This window comes from Podarcis muralis, chromosome 14 (assembly GCF_964188315.1).
Source record: "Podarcis muralis chromosome 14, rPodMur119.hap1.1, whole genome shotgun sequence".
In the NCBI taxonomy this organism is placed as follows: domain Eukaryota; kingdom Metazoa; phylum Chordata; class Lepidosauria; order Squamata; family Lacertidae; genus Podarcis; species Podarcis muralis.
Genome location: NC_135668.1, coordinates 2,760,722 through 2,781,894, shown reverse-complemented (window position 1 = coordinate 2,781,894; position 21,173 = coordinate 2,760,722). Strand labels below are relative to the sequence as shown.

The window sequence follows — 21,173 nt, the reverse complement described above, 5'->3', positions numbered from 1 at the left end:
CATTCAAAACATCTGGAGGGCACCAGATGGAAGAAGTATTCCCTAGAAAGTCACTGCCTGTCAGTTCAGACAATACTGTGTGTCCATGATGAGTCCCTGGTATGGGAGCTGGAACTCGAGTTGGTGTGTAAGGCACATAAATCAAGCAGAATATAAAATTTGTAGATGTAAACCTTCAGTTTTAGACCTGTTGTATGGCACATGTCGTCCTCCGAAGTATGTCAATCATAGCAGCACAGTATCTGGAGATTGTATATAATATATCGGGTTTTTATTTTGGAGCGGTAAAGAGATATAGAATTGCCCTGTGTGTCCTGGAAATGTGTGTGTTATTGGCACAATAAACCTGTCACGTATGATTGTATAGTACTGGCAATGGAAAGAAATGTGTTCAATTGTTTCTATATGCTCAGAGCCACAAGGGCAGAGCCACAGCCCTCTCCAACCTGGTGCCTGAACTACAACTCCCATTAGCCCCAACCAGCATGGCCAGTGCTCAGGGATGATGGGAGCCACAATTCATTAGCGTCTGAAGGCTACAGGCTGCTCACCACCATGATAAGCCCACAAGTGCTGAATCATTACTGTAGGGAGAAACAAGCTCATTTAGTGACCGTGTCTGAGACATGCTGTCTAAATCGGGTGCTGTTCTAACCCATTTTGTATGTGGGCATGTCTGGGCTACGGCTGCATTTCTTGTGCTGCCAAATGAATTGTGATCAGACCTGACAAGGCCTTTAAAGGGTAGAAGAAGCTGTGGTTCTGCCGTTTCGCATCACAGGCCCAATATATGTCCTGTCACTCTTGTTTGAAAATTGTTTCCCACCCTCACAGCCACCCTGCTTTTCTGCCAAAGCTTTTCTGATTTAATCCTGGCAGCTCCCAAAATAATTTACATGTTATTTGGCAGTGCTGCAATCTTCTATGTGCTGGTTCCCTTGTGTTAGTGTGTGTCCATATGTCAATGCATATCTTACTTTTAGTGTAATGGTGCAGTTGTGATTGGGTTTCTCACAACTGTCTTTTATAGGCCTTAACGGAATTCTGAAAACGGCCATCTGCTGTGGTGGTTGAGTCCTGTCCAACTCAGGATAGCTCTGTTCTGCTTCCTCCGCCAGAGGCAGCCGTGCTTCTGAATACCAGTTGCTGGAAACCCCAAGAGGGGAGGGGGCTCTTCTGCTCATGTGCTGCTTGCTGGTTTCCCACAGATTAACTGGGTGGCCACGGTGAGAACAGGAGGGTGGGCTAGACGCGCCATTGACCTGACCCAGCAGGTTTTTCATATGTTTTTAGAGTGCTCCTCATGGAGAGAGTTGTACAATCTCTTTCCCTGCCACCCCTTGGATGCAGAAGCCATGGATTGCCTCCCTTTTCACATAGGTGTCTGCATTTTCCATGGCCTTGATATTCCACCACCCAGACAATAAACATGTGTGCCATTCTGGAACCTGGAATTGTTATAGGTGCCACAAAATACCCATTTTCCGCATTTGTATGAAAGCAATATTTTGGTGTGGCAGCATCTATACTTTGGAACTCCCTGCCTATTGACACCGGGCCGGCACCTTCTCTGTACTCTTTCAGTGCCTGCTAAAAACATTTTAGTTTAGACAAGCCTACCCAGACATGTAGACAGTAGCAGAGCTTCATGCTCCAGCACCGGGGGCAGAGAGCAGGCGGGGGCCTGGCTGGCATGTGTGTGGCATGCCACCCGCAGGGGTGTGGTGCGTGTCCTGGAGCATGGTGCGCTGCCCACAGGGGCGTGGCACGGCGCCCAACGTGCGGTGGGGGCAGCCATGATGGCACCCCACCAGGATCACTCCCCCCGTCCCCCTCTTCCTCTGCCAGTGCGTGTAAAATGTTGATAACATACTGATACTTTAACCAGTTTTTCACTTGTTGATTTTTTAAAAATGTTGCAAATAGTTGGTTTTTAAGTGTTTTTACTAATAATTTTATTGTCTTATTCTCTTTGTAAACAACCTTGAGGTTTTTATTTGTTTTTGTTTTTACAATCAAGTGATGCATAATAATTTTTCCATAAATGAATAAATAAATAACTCGGGATTTAAACCCAGCAAAAAAATACTGGCTCTTAAGAGATATTTTATATCTTCTACATTCTTTTAATATGCTCACAAACAGTCAATGGATAGATCAGCCCTTATTTCCACAGTAGCAGCAATGCAGATTATGGGTAGGAGGCAGTGATAGAACGATGGTGCATTGATCTCCTTCTCCCTGATCAGTTCGGTCTTTCTGCTTCTTTTACAGGTATGCAATGGGTTAGATCAGCCTCGGAAACAGCAGCGTTCTGACCTCAATGGACCGATCAACAATAATAATATGCCAGAGGCAAGTACTAGAGGCCAAGGTGCTCTGTTTCCCCTCTCCTGCCTCCATCTTGCATTTCACGTCATGCTTCTCTCTTCCAAAGCCGGGAAGCTTTGCGTTGCAGAAAGACATTTGGGGGGGGGGTGTATGATGAATCACTGAAGAAAGATTTTAGAGCCAAACTGTTCTATTTATTTATGTCCAGAATTTATTATATTCTATCTTTGCATTATTTTTATTTCAGATAGAACATTAAAACAAACTGATACAAAACAATCAAAATATTCCAAAGGTCACATGGAGGGGGGGGGGAGTTCCTTCCCAGTTAACCCAGAAATTCAATGGCTAAAAGATACTCTTCGTGGCAGCCCTGAAATCATGGGCCAAGAGAATGTGATTGTTTTAACTGTATCTGGAGTGTTTTTCATGGCATTGTTATCAATGTGCTGACTGACCTGAGCTCCTTTGGGAGGAAGGGTTAAGTGGAAACAACCACAACAACATGCTTACAGCGGGGGTGGCCCACCTGGCCATGATCCGTGGTGAAGGGTGATAAGAGACATCTGTGGGGCTGGAGGCCGGCCCTTTGTGGTTTGTTTAGGCTGACATTTAAGGTGAGACATTTAGGGTTAAACTCAGAGACTCTTTTCTCAGAGGTGTGTGGAGGTGTCAGTTGTACACACAAACACACAAGTCTGTCCGTAATACTAATTTGTGACAATATAAGCACTGCCTGCCCCCAGATGAGATTTGAGACTGTGCCAGGTTTTGGGTTTTTTTAAAAAAACAGGAATGACACTTGGGCGTTCTTATGCTGATGAGACTTTTCAGAAGTGTGTTCTTCTGAGCTGCAAGGATGCCGGGGAAGTGATGACAGTTTTAAAGAAAATACATCCATAAAAACAGTGCTAACCAGCAGATTGTACAAGATTAATTTGCATATGGAGTTGAGCCGTGTTCAATAATGCAGAGATTACTTTTTAAGAGGGGTGCTGCTGCTTTTAATCAAGAACACATAATTGTTATGTTGCCAAGCCCTTAGCAACTTCTTAATGGTTCACCTTGACCACGCCTAAGAAGCTTCTTCTACTCCTTCCTGCTTCCATGCAGAGGAAACAAACCATAATCTCTGGCTTGGCATTTCATCTAAACTTTGGACTGCGGTGGGTTTCACTCCCAACAAACCACAGTCAGTAAGGGAGAAAAATGAATCTTGTTTGTTTGGAGAGAGACTAACCATGACCCCCTGGTACGAATGTAATGCTAAGCTAGAGATCATGGTATTCTCCTGCCCAGGGGATGGGAATAGCAGAGCTATCACTTATTGTGATGTGTGAATCAGGCCAATGTCATGTAGTCGCCTAAAATTACGGTAATTATGATGAAAAATGAATGAAAAATGCTTCTGTTCTTCCTCCGCGTCCTGTGCATGCATTTTTCATAATAAACATCTTACTATTTCTATAGAGTTATAAGCTCTTTATTTTTATATCCACACAGACAAAGAAGGTGTCCTCCTTCCCAAGCTTTGTTGATGGTAAGTGCATCTTCATGGGATTCCTAATGGTTATAACATTAAGACTGCAGGGCTGGTGATGGGGAATCCTGACTTATCGAGAGATGATTTATCACGTGCCAAGAGATTTATGAGACTTGGGGGCAGCTGTGTCTCCTTCCTGAGACAACCCTGCATTCTACAGCGAGAGAAGGGGAGGGATTGAGAAACCTTTGCAGCTTGAGGGCCACATTTCCAAAAGTGCAGCCTGCCAGAGGCCACATGCCAGTGGTCAGAGGGGCCGGAGTCAAAAGTGGGCAGAGCAACAGATGTGCCTTTTGTGTGGCTGGAACGTGGCCTCTTATCGTTAAAAGCTGGGAGATTTCTGTGCTTACATAGAAGGGAAGTAAGTCGCTTTATTGTTTAATCCAGGGTTGGAGAGCCTGTTGATTCCAACTCCCATCAGCCCCAGCCCCCTTGGCCAGTGAACAGCCATGATGGGAGTTAGTAGTCCCACAAACTGGAGGTCCAGCCCAGCTTTCTCCAACCTGCCAATCCTGTTATCAAGCCCCAAATATATGCTTGCTTTTTCCACCCCAGTTTACAGGCTTGAAATGAACTAGATGGTCAACAGCTGGTTTCCCTATATGGCTTAGACCAGTAGTTCCCAACCTTTTTTTGGCCATGCCCCACCTAAGCATCTCTAAAATCCTGATGCCAATCCCACCCCCGTGACATCGAATTCTTATTATTCAAAGTGAACTCCTATTCACATGGAGGAAGCCTAAATTTCACTACTAATAACTCATTCACAATTTGTCCCCCTTAAAAATTGAATTGCCCCCCTGTGGGGTATGTGTCCTACGTTGGGAACCACGGGCTTAGACTGAATACTGTTAAGAAACTGTGCTTATGTCCTTTAGAGATGGCATTTCTTTTTTTGCTTCCAGCCATTTGGAGAGTGCACCAGATTATGAGAGTCCCGTTAATAGAAATCAGTGCAATTTCTATTTTACAAGCTAAATAAATTGGCATTTAGAAGTCTTCCACAGCAAGGCATATTATGCAGACTTATTTGTGTGGTTCTAGCACCCCTCTGACTTTGGGACTTTTAATTAGTATACTAATAATTGGTGCTGATGGCCGACCTAATGAAATTAAACTTCTTTGTATGATTGATCTTCACTGAGAATCTTCTTGACGGCAGAGGGTGCAAGGTCCACTTAGCTGTGCCTCATTTGTCCTTTTCTGAGGCTGACATTATGGATGCTTCTTGTCTTCCATTAAATCTGACTGAGAGAGAAACCAGCTCTTGTTGACGGGTTGTGCATGCAAAAGCAGGCAGGGCTGGCACAGAGTAGAGAGCGCCCTACAGTGCCCTCCTACACGTGTCTACTCAGGAGTCAGCCCTATTAAGTCCAGTGTGACCCACTGCCAGTTAGGTGTGTGTTGAATTTCAGCCATGTGTGTGTGTTTGTGTGTGTGTTTGTGTGTTTGTGTGTGTGTGTTTCACCCCCCCCCCCCTAACTAACAGGTTATTTATGACAAAAGTGATATAAGCTTTTTATCAGAGACTGAATTGTCCCTGGAATATTTTCTCCTAATGCGGCTAAGTCCATAAAAGCAAGGCTATGTATGGTGCTTCAATGCGTAAGAGAGCAATCCGAAGCATGTCTACTCAGATGTAAGCACAGCTGAAATCATTTGGACTTACTAGCAGTAAGTGTGCAAAGCATAGCAGCTATATTTGAATAAAAAACATAGATACATTCCTCTGATCCTGTTGGGTTCTTTTATACTTTGTCATGTATAACCTGTATGTATTAACTAGGATTGTAGGCCTTGGCTTAATTCAAGCAAAGGAGCCCTCTTGAAAGATCAACCCTAAATCCTCCCATTTTTGCTCCAGGGAGAGAGTAGCTGCTTTGCATGCAGAAGGTCCTGAGTGACGTCACCTGCAACAACTATTAGAGGGACAAATCTTTGTCTGAGTCCCCAGAGAGCTGCTACCAGCCAACATGATGCCTTCCAGATATTATGCAACTGCAGCTCCCATCATCCTGGGGCTGAATGGGAATTGGAGTTCAACAGCATCAGAGGGGCACCAGGTTGCCTACCCATGGAGTAGACAGTGCAGGGCTAGATGGAGAGATAATCTGACATGGTTCAAGGCATCTTCCTTCATTGCTTTATTGCCATAGAACTTCGTAAAAGGATTGTTGTAGCCCAGAGCATCTGGCAGGCACCAGGCTGGTGAGGGTTGTGTCAGCTATGCCTCCACTGTCCCAGCAGCCTCCTGTCCAGATAACCTCCCCTCCCCTGCCCACATTCATTACATGGGGAGACAATGCTCTGCTTCTAGTCTTGGGTCAATTATTGCACTCATTTTGGCTTTAAAAGAGGAGAAACTCAGTCTTATTGGTCATTCTCTCTGCCCTTTGAGGCTCCAGCTGGAAGTATGTCTCTTGATTCTCCACATCCCCCTTGACTGCTGATTTATCAGTCTTTTCAGTCCTTCAGTTTTCAGTCTATTCCTCCATTTCTCTGAACAGCTTCCAGCTCCAGCTGCAGTGAGCATGTTCAGAGCTTCTGTTTCTGTCACCACATTGCTGAAGGGAGGGAAAGTTCCTTCCCTGACACTTGCAACCAGCAAAACTTGGCTAAGGTCTGGAAACAGCAGAGATTGCAGGAGACACAGGTGCCTGCAAATCTCAGCACACAAAATAAAAGGTGGCTTGAGATCTCCCAGTCTCACCGCTGCACACCCTCCCTTTGAAGAGGATCTGAGTGACGTTTTGTTAATAAGTTAGTCTGGTCAGGAGCCAGAAATGTCATTGTAGCATAAACAAGCAAATATATCATTAAAATGATATGGCAAAAATAAAAAGCTAAATACACCGAGTGGACTTCAGTGAAGCACCATAATGAATTTTCCATCTGTGCAAGCATTTCAGCTTGTCAGATACAATGGCCCCCTGTCCTCCCCACATCTGCTCTTCTGTGGGGAGGGTTCTCCTGACCCTCCCCCAAGCCAATGTGAGGGAAATGGGGGCACAGGGGGAGGAGAGGAAGAAGCCCCATTGTGCACAGGGAAGTTCATCTGCAGAGATTCTCCTGATGACTAATGCAGTGGATTTACTCTGAATAAACATAGCTGGATACAACTCTCTGTTTTTAAAGAACGTAATAATATAAATTTTCATTTTAATAAAACTTTAGAAAATAAATAAGTGCAAGGTGTCAATCATTCCATTTGTAGCCATTTGGCCAAACATATGCAAGGTGAAGACAGAGCTGGGGAAAGTGCAGAAAAGAGCAACTGAAGGCAGCAAGGAATTATAGCCCCTTCTCTGTGAGCAAAGACCAAGGGCCCTGCACGGAGTCCCAGCTAATCTCTGCTCTGGAAAGCTAGGACCCTGTGATAATTATTTTACTGCATTTTAAAGTTGTTGTTGTTTTTATTTTAATGAAATCAACAGCAGCGTCATTTTATTATAGTGTTGCTTATGGAACCTTGGGCACTTTGATAGTCTGGCATATCTGGTAATGCAGGGTGCAACATTTTAAACAAATGGTGAAATCTTAGAGCTGGTTGGTACAAGGAAGCGCCTCCAAAGCTACCTCTTCTGACTGCTCCCAGATCCAGGGGTTCATCTCCACCAATATATTTCCCCTTCTCGTTTCTGAGATTACAGGTATTGTGTGCTGGTCCTGCCCTCAGAGCAAAGCACCAAGGAGAGCAACATGGGGTGCATTTAAGTGTGAGGGTTCTGGTGTTAGTTTCCCTCGTTATAAGGCCTTCTTCTCTGCTGCAAAGACTTGTCCTCCTGTGCTCAGGTCCTGCTTACAAGTTTCCTTCAGGCATCTAGTTAGCCACTGTGAGAACAGGATGCTGGACTAGGTGGGCCATTGGCCCAGTCTTATGTCCCAGAGGGCATGCATTTCACTGCCATTACTTATGAATCACCCCTAGCTGGCCAAGGTTTCTCTACAACCCTTTATCCACTTTGTATCTGCTTAACTGTCAGGACTGCCCCCAAAGGACCATGGGAAATGGAATTCGCAAATCTGAGGACTTTTTGGTAGTTTTTCAAGGGGCAGTTTCCTCCCAGATGGCATGTGGGATGAGGTTTGGCACTGGTGGAACAGTGGCTTCAGTCATATTATCGCCACCACCCTGCACCCTCTCAAGAACTATGCTTTTGGTGTGTGTGTTGGGGGAAGTGTGGTGGCCCCTGTTCCCTCCCCTCCTCCAAATGCCCCAGAATACTGCAAAGGGGCCATTCTGGGGGGAAATAGAAGAACATAAGAAGAGCCTGCTTGAAAACATCTCCTGCTTTTAAGTATCCCGCATTTCTCCCCCCCCCCGCCCCCCCTCCAGTTCAGGCATTTAGCTCTTAGCTCAGCCTCAGATTGGGGACCGAATGCTCTTGTTTAAATATTTGTTGCTGCTGTTGCGCTGTGCTCTTTGCAATTAGCTAGGCATCGACAGCAAAAGGATAGTCTATTGAGGGCAGTGTGTGGAAGTACGGAGTTCTCTTCCTTGCTCCGTTTTGCCTCTCTGCTTCTCTGTCTTAGGAGAGAAATAATTGCCTGCCTTCTGGCTTTTTAGTTCCAGGACCTTGCGAACCCGAAGACCTCATTGATGGCATCATCTTTGCAGCCAATTACTTGGGCTCCACACAGCTGCTCTCGGAGCGCAACCCCTCCAAAAACATCCGAATGATGCAAGCCCAGGAGGCGGTGAGCCGCGTCAAGGTAGATGTTTTCGATCCATGGAAGAGGATTTGGGATCCCTTGATGATTGAACTCAGAAGAGTCGGAAACATCTGCTCCTCGGCATCCACAGCAGAGAATTCCCGCATGGCTGTGGCAAAACCCTCTCGGCTCCCACCATTGCGTTAATTTCTCTCTCCCTGCTACCCAAACTGTGTGTGTGTGCAGCCACAGAGCAGCAGAATATAAATAATGCACAGGTTCTTTCAAAGTTCCCCCAAATCAGAGTAACAGCCAGTTGTGGCTTTCCAGGCTTGTGTTGCAAAAAGCTCAGATAAATGTTTTCATATCCTTGTATGTTGTGGATATCTTAGTGTTGCTTCATCATTACTTTTGGTGGGTGGAGTGGAAGGGAGTATCTATATTTTTATTTTATTTTTTATTTATATTTTATTCCAGTGGGTTACAGTAAAGTAAATAAGAGAAGAAGAAAGAAGGGAAAAAAGAAACAGGAAAAAGAAAAAGGATGCATAAACATTTTAAAAGGCAGGGGAAAACAGCAGTAACAAAATAATAATAACATATAAATACAATAACAATAATTTACATAACAATGTAGTATATAGGTTAATGAATAAACTTATTGTTTTCTCCAGGTATATGTTGGTCCATGGGTCACTATGGTTTTGATAAATACGTTCTAAATATCATTAAATATGTCCATGCATATGTCCAAGCAATCCATTCATGGGTTGCAAGAGTTGTCATGTCACCAATCCATTGATTGAAAGGGGCCATATTTCCCCCCTGCAATATATTACTATCATTCTTTTTGCAGGTATAAGGACAGAGAGTGTCTATATAATGAAAAGTTGAAAATAAATGCAGAGGAGAATTACAGATAACCACATGTAAAATCACATCTTATGATATCTTGGCCAATCCATTATTAATTTATTTCATAAGATTTGTACATCGTTTGATTGGTATAAGAAAACCCCTCAAAGTGGGTTACCAGAGTTTTAAACAGTAACATTATCAATAAGAAGAATTAACCATTTAAAGCTTTTAAAGAATTTAAATCAACAATAAACTAAAAACAGATTAAAATTTGCATCAGCTTTCTGAATACTTGGGTTGACTAAACAGAAATGGTTTTAGCAGGTTTCAAAAAGAACAGAGTGAGGGCGCCTGCCTGATATCAACAGGCAGGGAGTTCCAAAGTGCAGGTGTTGCCGCATTAAAAGATCAAGCTCTTACAAATGAGGAACTGACATCATGTGACACCTGTCACATTAGAAATTATGTTAACATAAGCAAATACAAAAGGCCCACAATGGAAATTGAGTGGAAAGAGGTGCGTAGAAATAAAATTAATAAGGCGCCAAGCTGAGGGGCACAACATCAATAAGAAGAATAAGAATAAGAATAATGTTCAACCTAAGCTTACTGCATATTGGCAATAACAGAGTTGGTTAGCTAAATTACCCATCAGTGGTGGTGGAGAGCCAGGGAGGGGAGGCACACCTGTGAAACTGCCTTACCTGCTGCTCCTAGAAGTTAGTCTGAAACACTCTTGAATCTAAGCGCTGCCTCCCTCCCCTGGTAGACACGAGGTCTAGGATCCTTGCTCTTTAAGAGGCATGTATGGAACAAAAAAAGGGACGCGGGTGGCGCTGTGGGTAAAATCTCAGTGCCTAGGACTTGCCGATCGTATGGTCGGCAGTTCGAATCCCCGCGGCAGGGTGAGCTCCCATCTTTCGGTCCCAGCTCCTGCCCACCTAGCAGTTTGAAAGCACCCCTAAGTGCAAGTAGATAAATAGGGACCGCTTTATAGCGGGAAGGTAAACGGTGTTTCTGTGTGCTGCGCTGGTGCTGGCTCGCCAGAGCAGCGATGTCACGCTGGCCACATGACCCGGAAGTGTCTTCGGACAGCGCTGGCCCCCGGCCTCTTGAGTGAGATGGGTGCGCAACCCCAGAGTCGGTCACGACTGGCCCGTACGGGCAGGGGTACCTTTACCTTTACTATGGAACAAAAACTTGTATTATTTATCTTTGATTTTATTGCATTTATATCCCATCTTTTCATCCAAGGAACTCCAAGTGGCTTACATGGTTCCCCCCCTCCTCATTTAATCCCCACAACAACCCTGTGAGGCAGGAAATGCAGAAGGGAAAGCAGCCCTCTCGCCAAAGGGGTTCCCCAGCCCTGGTGCAGCTCCACTCCTTCTTCTTCCCAGTTCCTGCTGCTTATGCGGGTTCTCTCATTCATTCATTCATTCATTCATTCATTCATCCCCCTTTTCTCCCAAGGAGCCCAAGGCGGTGCACAAGGAATTGTCTGTTGTTGCTTGGCTAGTAAGAAAGCTTCTAAATAGCCATAGCTGTATAAATAGCTGTATGCGCAAATATCTTAACTTCTATTGGGCTGGTAAAGCATATGCCAATATATCACTGGAGGTTCCCTGGAGGTTTTTAAACAGAGGTTGGATGGCTATCTGTCGGGGAATCTTTGGTGCTGATTCCTGCATTGAAGAGCATTGGACTATATGACTTTGGGGGTCCCTTCCAGCTCTACAGTTCTATGAAATACAACTCATGAAGATACTTGCAGACATTTGACATTTTTGTGGTCAAGGCACCTTGCACAGCCCAGTGTCACTAAATCTCAGCATTAAATACAGGTTAAAAGTGTCACTGCTCATTCTCGTTAGAGAAATAGCATTTCCCCCTTTTAATTGCTTTCCCCATTCCGGCTCCTAATGAGTGGTTTGGCTTTCAAGTAAAAAAAAAGAGAAACTGGCAACCACAAACGAAACTTGATTTGTATTGTGCCAAAGTGCAGCATTGGTTATCAGTTTCAATGCTGTCTGGTTTTCTTTGATAGGCAGTCTCTCAAAGACGGTTGACTGCTGCTATTTTAATAGCGGCTCAGTGCTGCATGCAACTCTTCATAAGAAGGGGGCAGCAAAACTATCTTGTTCTTTCTTTTTAATTTATTACATAGAATATAAATTTCTGCCCCAGTTTAGTCCTCTTTTCTTGCAATGAGATGTTACTGCATTTGCTGGGTAGCCTGTCTCATTTCAAGGGCTCATTTCAATAATCAATTCTTTATTGTGAAAGATAACACCTACAGTCACTTCTACAGCTCTGGAGACATATCCACACCAATCTAGCATCTCGGCAGCTATTCCCAGGTCCACACTCTATGGCGCAGTTGCAGCAACCCGGGACCACTCTCCCTCCACCAGTTTATGTACCTTCCTCTGACAGGCAGCACACTCACAACCGGAAGCTGCGCCTGCATGGAAACTTCCTCTGCTCATTCTGGGAGACCGGGGTGCAGAAGGGCATGGGGGAGCACCTGGCTCTTCACTTACCTGACCAACTCTTCCTCCTCCTCCTCTTCTGGCTCATTCTGTGCTTCACCCTCCAGCTCTGAAGTTCCCCTGCTTTTGACTCTTGCCTTCTGGCCAGAACAGTACCCCACAGTTCACTGCCCCCCCATCCAAGTCAGGCTCTAGCCCCCCTTCCTTGACATCTGATTAAGAGCCTCCTGGAAGGATCTGGCTGACCACCATGTGGATGCTGGACTAAAGGCGCCTTTGGTCTGATTTTGTTGTGCTGTTACAAATGTGTACCTGGACGCACATGTGCACAGCCAGCACTCCTGTGAGGTTTCGGGTTTTTTGCTGGAATTATGCTGTTCACTTGTTAGGGACATGTTTTGACCTTTAACCTTATGCCCCCAAGAAGCTCTCACACAAAGAAATAAAGAAAACTTGGTTTATTATATAAAATAGGAGTGACAGACTATATAAAAATGCTGCTTTAGACAGCAGAGTTACAGTCTGCTCTGAGTAGGACTAGCCTTGGATATAACCTTATGGTTTACAAGGAGCTATGAGCCTACAACAGCCTTCCCCAATGAGGGACTCTTCAGAAGTTGTGGAATTCTTGACTCCCACCATCCCTGAACACTGTCCAATCTGACTAGGGGTGATGGGAGTTGGTGTCCAAGCATCTGGAGGGCACCAGGTTGAACTATGATGCCAGTGCCAGTTTAAGCTGCCCCAGAAGCATCTGAATTTGTTTTGATATTCTATCTTAATGGAGAAATTATTTTGATATGTATCCCTGCCCCCACCCCACTTTGTTGGCTGCACTGAGGGCCACAGAACTTATCCAAGTCTTGGGTGGTTTTTTTAGGTTAATTTCCTTTGCAAAAGTGGAAGAAGGAGGCATAACTCACTGCTAGAGCACTGGTTTGGCATGGGAAAGTTCCCAGGTTCAATCCCTGGCATCTTCAGTTAAAATGATCCTACAGCAGGTGATGGGGAAGATTTCTGTGTGGGACCCTGGAGATCTGTTGCTGGCCCAAGTAGGCACTGCTGGACTTGATGGAATGTGTGGTCTGTGTCAGCTATCTTCTTATGTCTCTGGAGGAGGGGCTGTAGTTATGTGGTGAATCCTGTGCTCTGCATGCAGAAGGTCCCAGGCACAATTCTTGGCATTTCCAGTGTATCTGGGCTGGATAAGGCTCTTGTCTGAGATTTGGAAACCCTTTGCCAGTTGGGCTGGATAGAGCATTGGTGGGACTCCAGTATATGGCAGCAAATGAGAAGGAACTGGGGTTCAGTTTTGCTAAGTGACAAGTTGAGAGGCGACTTGACAAGCGTTTGATAGTATTGGGACTAGCAACGTGATTCTTGATGTAAAAGTGGGTGTGGTTTTGACAGGCATGTGGAAGCTGTTCCTGCTTTCGCTCACTAGTCCTAAGCTACATTCACCTCTGACCTAATGACATCATTGGGTTATGTGGGCTGTTGTTGTTGTTTAGTCGTTTAGTCATGTCCGACTCTTCGTGACCCCATGGACCAGAGCACGCCAGGCACTCCTGTCTTCCACTGCCTCCCACAATTTGGTCAGACTCATGTTTGTAGCTTCGAGAACACACAGGGGTCTATTGAACTTCACTTGACAACATCTATGTGGGCTGGGCTACAGCAATATCAGAATGATCCAGCTTGGAGGATTAACTCCATGTCCTAGGATGCAAAAGCTTGGTTTCTGCATTTGGATATTAGATGGCATGGGATTTGGGGGTTCACTGGAACAGATTGGGGTTGCAACTGCATGTGTAGTATGGAAATATAATCTGCAGCTAAGATCAACAAAATTATGCAGCAGTTTCTGTAACCGATGGATGATACTGACACACATGTACACACATATAAAGACCAGCAACAGCCTTCCTTCCTTTATTTCTGAAGATAATAGGTTTGAGACTCTTTTGATGAAAGATTTCCCTGACTTCACATAATATCTCTTTCTCTCGTTTTCTTTTTGTGCATTTGTCTGTTTCCCTTTTTATTTTTAAATGCTTCTCCCCAGAGGATGCAAAAGGCAGCTAAAATCAAGAAAAAAGCGGTGTGTAGACTGTTTTTCTTGAATGCTATTGTCTGTTTTACATTTGGTTATTTTTGTTGTTTATGTTTTCTGTGGTCTTTGTGCATCCTGGAGTGTTGTGTCTCTCATTGTGGATCTCCGTCAAGCTGTAGCTTTCTGTTTTTGCTCATTTTAAAATGCAGTTGACCAGATGGAGTGGGAAAGATTGGTTGGCTTCATCAGAGACCTTCCCATCTTCGCAGGGTTGGTTGGTTTCATTAGAGAGTTTCCCACTTTCCTGCTAAATAACTCCTCTTTTCCTCTGTGGCTATCCATCCCAGTGAAATGGTTTTTTTTGTGGGGGGTGATTTTGTTGTTGTTCTTGTTGTTTTGCTAAGCCTGGATAAACATCACATTTTCCTCTTGCAGGAGTTTATTTCCATCTGACATACTTTATTGCTTTTTGGAGGAGAAGCAGCCAAGACTGGTGTTGCAACCCGATATTCATTACTATTTACAATTTATTAGAGCTTTTTTTTATACCACTTAATCATTTCTAGGGACGCAGGTGGCGCTGTGGGTTAAAGCCTCAGCACCTAGGACTTGCCGATCGAAAGGTCGGCGGTTCGAATCCCCACGGCAGGGTGCGCTCCTGTCGTTCGGTCCCAGCGCCTGCCAACCTAGCAGTTCGAAAGCATTCCCGGGTGCAAGTAGATAAATAGGGACCGCTTACTAGCGGGAAGGTAAACGGCGTTTCCGTGTGCTGCTCTGGTGCTGGCTCACCAGAGCAGCGATGTCACGCTGGCCACGTGACCCGGAAGTGTCTGCGGACAGCACTGGCTCCTGGCCTCTAGAGTGAGATGAGCGCACAACCCTAGAGTCTGGCAAGACTGGCCCGTACGGGCAGGGGTACCTTTACCTTTACCTTAATCATTTCTAACCAGTAAACATACACATTTCAAAAAACATACATAATAAAAAACACAGAGAACTTTCTTAAAACATCTGTGGGGATAGAAAAGTCTTTGTCAAGCACCTGAAGTTCAGCAGGGAGGGGACTTGGTTAGTCTCAACTGGGAGGGAGTTTTGTAGACTTGAGCCCACATTACTGCATGCACAACTTATGGTGGATGTGGGCTGTTCACGAGGAACCAATATATACAACTTCACACCATGCATTTGAAGCACATTCAGTGCACATATATAGCACATCACTTTACCCATGAGCCTCTTTGCCCTGACTTTTGACACTTGAAGTAGATATTTTTAGGACCCACTTTATTTTTGTGACATTGAACAGTTTTTAATATTGTGTTTTAACGTTGTAATCCACCCTGGGACCTTAGAGTGGGTGGTGGGTGGTAATAATAATTCCTGACACCCTTAACCAACTACAGTTTCCAGGATTCTCAGATGAAGACTTGTGGGAACTGTAGTTTACCCCACAGATCTGCAGTTCCCAGCACCCTTAACATACTGCAGTGCCCAGGATACTTTGGGGAAGACCATGCACTTTAAATGTGCACTGGATGTGCTCTTACATGGTGTGGATCTGCCTTAACAGAGACTCACCCGAAGATACCAGTGATGATTTCATAAGCTCTGACTACACTGCCATGGTCCAAACTTTTTCTGTCATAATGTAGATTTGGTGGTGGCGGTCAAATAGCTTATTCCTCAATAATCTCACCACAGCCCCTTAGGCTGCGTACACATGATAAACTCGAAGCACATTCTGAGTGGTGGAACCACAGTTCCCCGCAATTTGCTTTAGCAATCTACAGTGCCCAGAATTATTTGAGGGAAAGAATGCATTTTAAAGGCACTGTGTGTACAAAGCACAAAATGGGGGCCCACCTCAAACTTTTTGTTGCCCCGAGATGTGTGCTGGACAACAGCAGAAGTCAATATTGCAACGTTGCTGAAAGATCAAAAGCCGGTTGTGTTGGTTGACCATTGAAAACACTGTTCCTCTTAAGCTGCCTGTGCAGCAGTGCCAGCCTTGACTGAGGTGAGGTCTGACTTCCTTGAGCTCAGAGGGAATGCTCAGAGCACCTACTTTGCCTTGCAGAAGGTCCTTGGTCCATGTCCAGATGGAGACCCTGTCAATCCAGTTCTGAGGAAAATGGACTCTTGTTCTGACACAGCAGAGGGCAGCTTCACCTCTGTCTGAACACAGCAGTCCTTCACGAGTTAAACAACCCTGTTATATAAACAACTCTTTGGGTTGTGTGAATTGACTTTTTTGTCTTCCCTTTGTGCAAGTGAGCAAACAGAATAGGTCTTCCATTGAGTGTAGTTTCCTGTTATTATGCAAAATAAATACTTTGGCTAGATAGTCTTCTTCACCTGTAACTGGAGTGGGGAGGGAGAGAGATGGAGAAAAGCATCATTTTGGGGGAATGGGGGTGAGGGAGTTACTGGGGCTGTATTTCCCAGAATACCCTGTGCATGTGGGGAGGCAAAATGGTAGTTGCCAGTGGGGACTGCCATTTGTGGAATGCTACTGCCTCTCCACTCACCAAATATAGGTCATTCAGGAAAATTGAAAATAGTTGTTAGCAGCCTGACAGGGCCCTGCAGTACTCCAATAAGCCTTCCCCACCCTTCCATTTATTTTATTTTATTTTATTTTATTTTATTTTATTTTATTTTATTGCTGAGAGGCCTCCAGTCAGGGCCGGCCTGTCCAGGAGGCAGACTGAGGCAGTTGCCTCAGGCAGCAGAATCTGTGGGGTGCCTCTGCAGGGATGTCTCCCCTGCCACTAGAGATACGAGGAGAAGAGACTGCTGCAGCTTCTATGTTCAGGCAAGATTGTGCGAGAGCCCTTTGAGATTGCGCAGAGGCCTCTGGGGCTCATGGGAGTCCTCACCAGAATCTGGCAAACATCTGCATGACTGCAATATGCAAGGCTTTGGCAGGGGCAGCAAGGGGTGGGGGGGCCACACAGCACTTGCTCAGGGTGGCACCTTCCCATTTTGCCTCCAACATTTCGTCCCAAATGAGGGATGTTGTGTCCAGCCCTGGCACAAACTCATTGTAAGCTGACGTTAATTCTTTAATTTTGAACTGGGATATATCAGCATGTTAGAAGAGAATGGTTACGGTTCTCCGAGAAAAGAAATCAAATTATTAAAGTGAGCTCATAGCACCTGTCTACAAGGAAGGCACCTCTGCTGCACCTCTGTTGCGACTTCACTCACTTCCAATGAAGAGGCAGAGGAGGATTTTCCACACATTCCAGCACATTCTTGCTGCAATAGAGTAATGCAACCAATCCCTCTTGAACTTGTTACTCTTAAACTTAAATGGGTTTCTCTTGTCAAGAGAATTCATCTCCTGTTCCCTTGCTGGCTCCATCTTCTGAGATGCCAATGTGAGAAATCCTTATTTTAGGACACCCTCAAGTGAACTAGGCCCTAAGAATGCTCCTCTCTCAATCTCTGTTTGTGCATGTATATTGGAAATGGACCATTCCAAATATCTGTTCTGTGTTGCAGTAACTTTGTACAGCTTGGTCATTGTACTCCCATCATGTCTGAAATAGCTGGTTGAGGAAGGCACTGTTTTCAAGAGAAAAAGTCTTAAGTAAGTTCTTTTCTTCTTCTTTTCTTTTTTCAGAGCTCTGAGGGAGATTCCCAGGCTTTGACAGAAGTGGATCTATTCATCTCCACACAGAGGATTAAAGTTCTGAACGCAGATACACAGGTAACAGGCCTCAGTCTCAGTCTCAGTCAGTTTTATTGCACATAGCCAAAGGCTGCCGCAATGTACACAGAATTATTTGACAATTAAAAGAAAATATACTGAATCGATAAAAAAAGACTTAAAACATTTATATTATTAAAACATTACGTACTCTAAACAAAGCTATAAAAATACCCCAATGTACAAATAAAAACATTAAACAATAAAATTCATAAGCTAAAATCATCACATGGTCACTAATGTTAAAAACAATATCAATTAATACAGTGTGCAATTTATAGTCAGAGTTTGGTGACAAAGATAGAGCATAGCCTAAGGTAGATAGATGGGATCAAATAAATTCATCTCCTTTACAGTTAATGGCTACCTTGGCTATATAATTTGCTCTAATTTTCCTAGCAGCAGTTGCAAAAAGTGCTACCCGCCAGGTCACATACTTATCTGTGTCTGCAAGGAGATATAAAATCATGTCAAGGGGTTCTGGCCAGGGGACCCTGTCATTATAGGTACCAAAAATCTTTTTCTTGCATCATTATATAACGGACAGTGCAAGATATAATGCATAAGGTCCTCTACTTCAGAACATCCCCTAATGCAAACACGTTCGTTTTTTGGTATGCCTCTGTGTCTCCCATCTCTATAAGCAGAGCTTATTGTATTTAGTCGTAGCTCTGTAAAAGCTTTTCGAAGCTGTGCAAAAGTCAATTCATTAAAATAAGATATGTGTTCATTGACCTCTCTAAGTTTAAAATACAAAGGGGCGCATGTAGATGTGCACATAGAGTTTAGATCGTTTTTAGTTGCCACTGCCCTTATGGTTCGTTTAAAAATATTTTTCTGTGAGTATAAGGGGAGCTCTTTAATCTCAGTCACTGAGAGGTCATATTTGCCCATCAGTTGGGCAGCATGATGTACCCAGTTTCTAAGGGGTAATCCATTTGAGAGCTCAATCAGGCATTTTTTTTTGTAGCCTAGTGTTGTCCATCTGTTGAACTCTAAACCAGTAACAGAGAATTCTTTTATCTATTTGGCTCTCTATGCTCAACATGTGAGTTTCCAACCTGACCATGGCAGATTGCACGTCTTTGGGTAAACCTAAAATAACTCTTAAAAAATAATTCTGTGGGGGTTCCAGACCGGAGACCTTTGAGGTACCCCAAACCTCTGCACCATATAAAATCTGGGCCATTGTTTTTGCTTTATACACAGATAGAGCTGGGTTGACCAGATTTCCAACTCTACAGGCAGCGAATTTCAGAATGGCTTTTGCTGATTTAAAGGCTTGCAATTTAATATTGGATAGCTGTGTATTCCAAGATGCCGTTTCTGAATAAATCAATCCCAGATATTTAAACGTATTTACTTGGTTTATGATGTGTTCATCCAGGTGCCAAACATGCTTTTTAGAACGCTTCCCAAATACAATGACCTGCGACTTATTATAGTTTATAGCTAAAGCATTCCTCGTGCAATATGAACTTAATTTTGCAAGCAGCCGTCTCAGGCCCACCTGGGTTCTAGATACAAGTACTAGGTCATCAGCATACATTAAAACTGAGAGTTTTTGGTCGAGAATTGTGACAGGGGCAAACTGTAGGCCCTTCAGTTCTTTAACCATGTCATTAATATAAAAATTGAACAGGAAAGGTGCCAAAATGCATCCCTGTTTGACTCCAGTAATGGTCTTAATTCTAGTGGTGAGATGGCCAGCCAGATCCACCTTTACTTGTATTGATGTGTCAGTATATAATGTTTTGATGAGAAATAATAGTCGGAGGTCTATATTTGTCTTTTCCAATTTTTGCCACAATGCGTGTCTTGGGACCGTATCAAAAGCTGACTTTAGATCGATAAAAGCAACATATAATTTTTGCTTCAAATTATGGATGTATTTACATAGCAGAAAGTTCAGCACAAATCACTGGTCCAGTGTGGATTTCCCTCTTTGGAAACCTGCCTGGACTTCAGATATCACCTTATTTGTATCTGCCCATTCTTCTAGTCTCCCAAGAAGGAGCCTGGCATATAGTTTGGAGGCTACATCTAACAAACTAATGGGTCTATAATTGGCAGGGTTTTTCTTATCACCCTTTTTATATATTGGGGCAATTATACTCAACTTCCACCCTTCAGGTATGCGACCTGAGCTGTTAATGTATGAAAACAATTTTGCAAAAATGGGAGACCAGAAATCCGGTCTTATCTTATAGATCTCCATTGGGATCATGTCTTCTCCTGGAGCTTTATTAGCTAGTTGGCTTGCGATTAGCCTCTTAATCTGATTGGGCCATTCTGGCAGTTCTGATAACTGAGTATAGTAAACTTGTGGGGGTGGGTCAGGACAGGGGCCATATATTCCTGTAAAATATGTCACCCAATCCTTTCCTTGGACAGATGCTTCTAACGAGTAGCCCAGCCCATTTGTGCCTTGGGCAACCAGATGCCAAAATTTCCGTGAGTCCTTTTGAAGTGCTGCATCTCCCAATTCTTTCCACTGTTGTTCATAATATATTTGTTTCATGCTTTTAAGTAATAATTTATAGTTGTTTCGTAACTGGGCTACCTCAGCTTGTAGAGCAAGATTGTGCTTATCCTGTTTTAACTTCAATTTTCTAAGTACCCTAGCTAGGCATTTTTTGCTATTCTGACATTCCTTATCAAACCAAGTCTGTCTCTTAAACTTTTTGTTTTTTATCACACTAGTTGTGGTCATCAGTGGGCGCATTTGGTTGATTATGTTCTCATAAAGTCCAATTATGTTTCCTGTTTCTAACAACATTTCCCCCTTTAATAAAGCAAATTCGTGGGAATCCAGGATCTAAATCATTTTTTCTTGGACCTGTGCATTCCATTTTAACCTTCTATTTCCAAGTATCAGATATTCTGTTTCATCCAATAATTTAGGAAAGGCAGGAGAAAAGAATGATGTCAAAGATAACTCAAGTGGAAAGTGGTCACTTTCAGCTCTGGGAATTATCCTGAAGGTATCTCGGTTAACTGGCACATTATTAGATGTTAGGATATAATCTATGGTGCTAGTAAATCCTCTGGGAGAGATAAAAGTAAAATAACCCTCTTGATCCCCTTGACCGTGCCCATTGCATAACAAAAGGTTATGCTTTATTATAAGTTCACAAAGATATTTCCCAGCACGGTTAGAGATGGTATCCATTGCTGCCCTCTGACAGATTTCAGGTTCGTCCTCCAAGTTTAGACCAGATAGTATTGTATTTTGTGGGGAAACAAGGCCGATCCGGGCATTGAAGTCACCTCCCAAGACAAGCCGACGGTTAGATGACAGAGAGTCTATACTTTCGAGTAGTTGGTCAAGTTTATCCCAATATGATCTCAGTTCCCCACAAGACTTTACTGGAGGTATGTACACACAGATGCAATAAGTATTTCTCAGGAGACTATCAGAAAGGGACAACACTAAAAAATTAGGGGTGGTCAGCGAGGGACACTGTTGAATTGATACATTAAGAGAGGTTGACACCAGCACCGCCAGCCCCCCACTAGGCCTTCCAT

At 43.9% G+C, this 21,173-nt stretch overlaps 1 protein-coding gene across 6 annotated transcripts in view; it reads left to right on the top strand.

The window, feature by feature from the left end:
- APBA2 (amyloid beta precursor protein binding family A member 2) overlaps window positions 1-21,173 on the top strand; it is a 107,075-nt gene that overhangs the window by 59,584 nt on the left and 26,318 nt on the right. For 5 of the 6 annotated variants that reach the window (XM_028705800.2, XM_028705803.2, XM_028705799.2 and 2 more), the window contains 5 exons: window positions 2,275-2,355; window positions 3,835-3,871; window positions 8,442-8,587; window positions 13,943-13,978; window positions 17,559-17,645. In XM_028705800.2, coding sequence (XP_028561633.2) covers window positions 2,275-2,355; window positions 3,835-3,871; window positions 8,442-8,587; window positions 13,943-13,978; window positions 17,559-17,645 — 387 coding nt within the window. The remainder of the gene's footprint in view (window positions 1-2,274; window positions 2,356-3,834; window positions 3,872-8,441; window positions 8,588-13,942; window positions 13,979-17,558; window positions 17,646-21,173) is intronic. The other variant, XM_028705802.2, reaches the window with a different exon arrangement.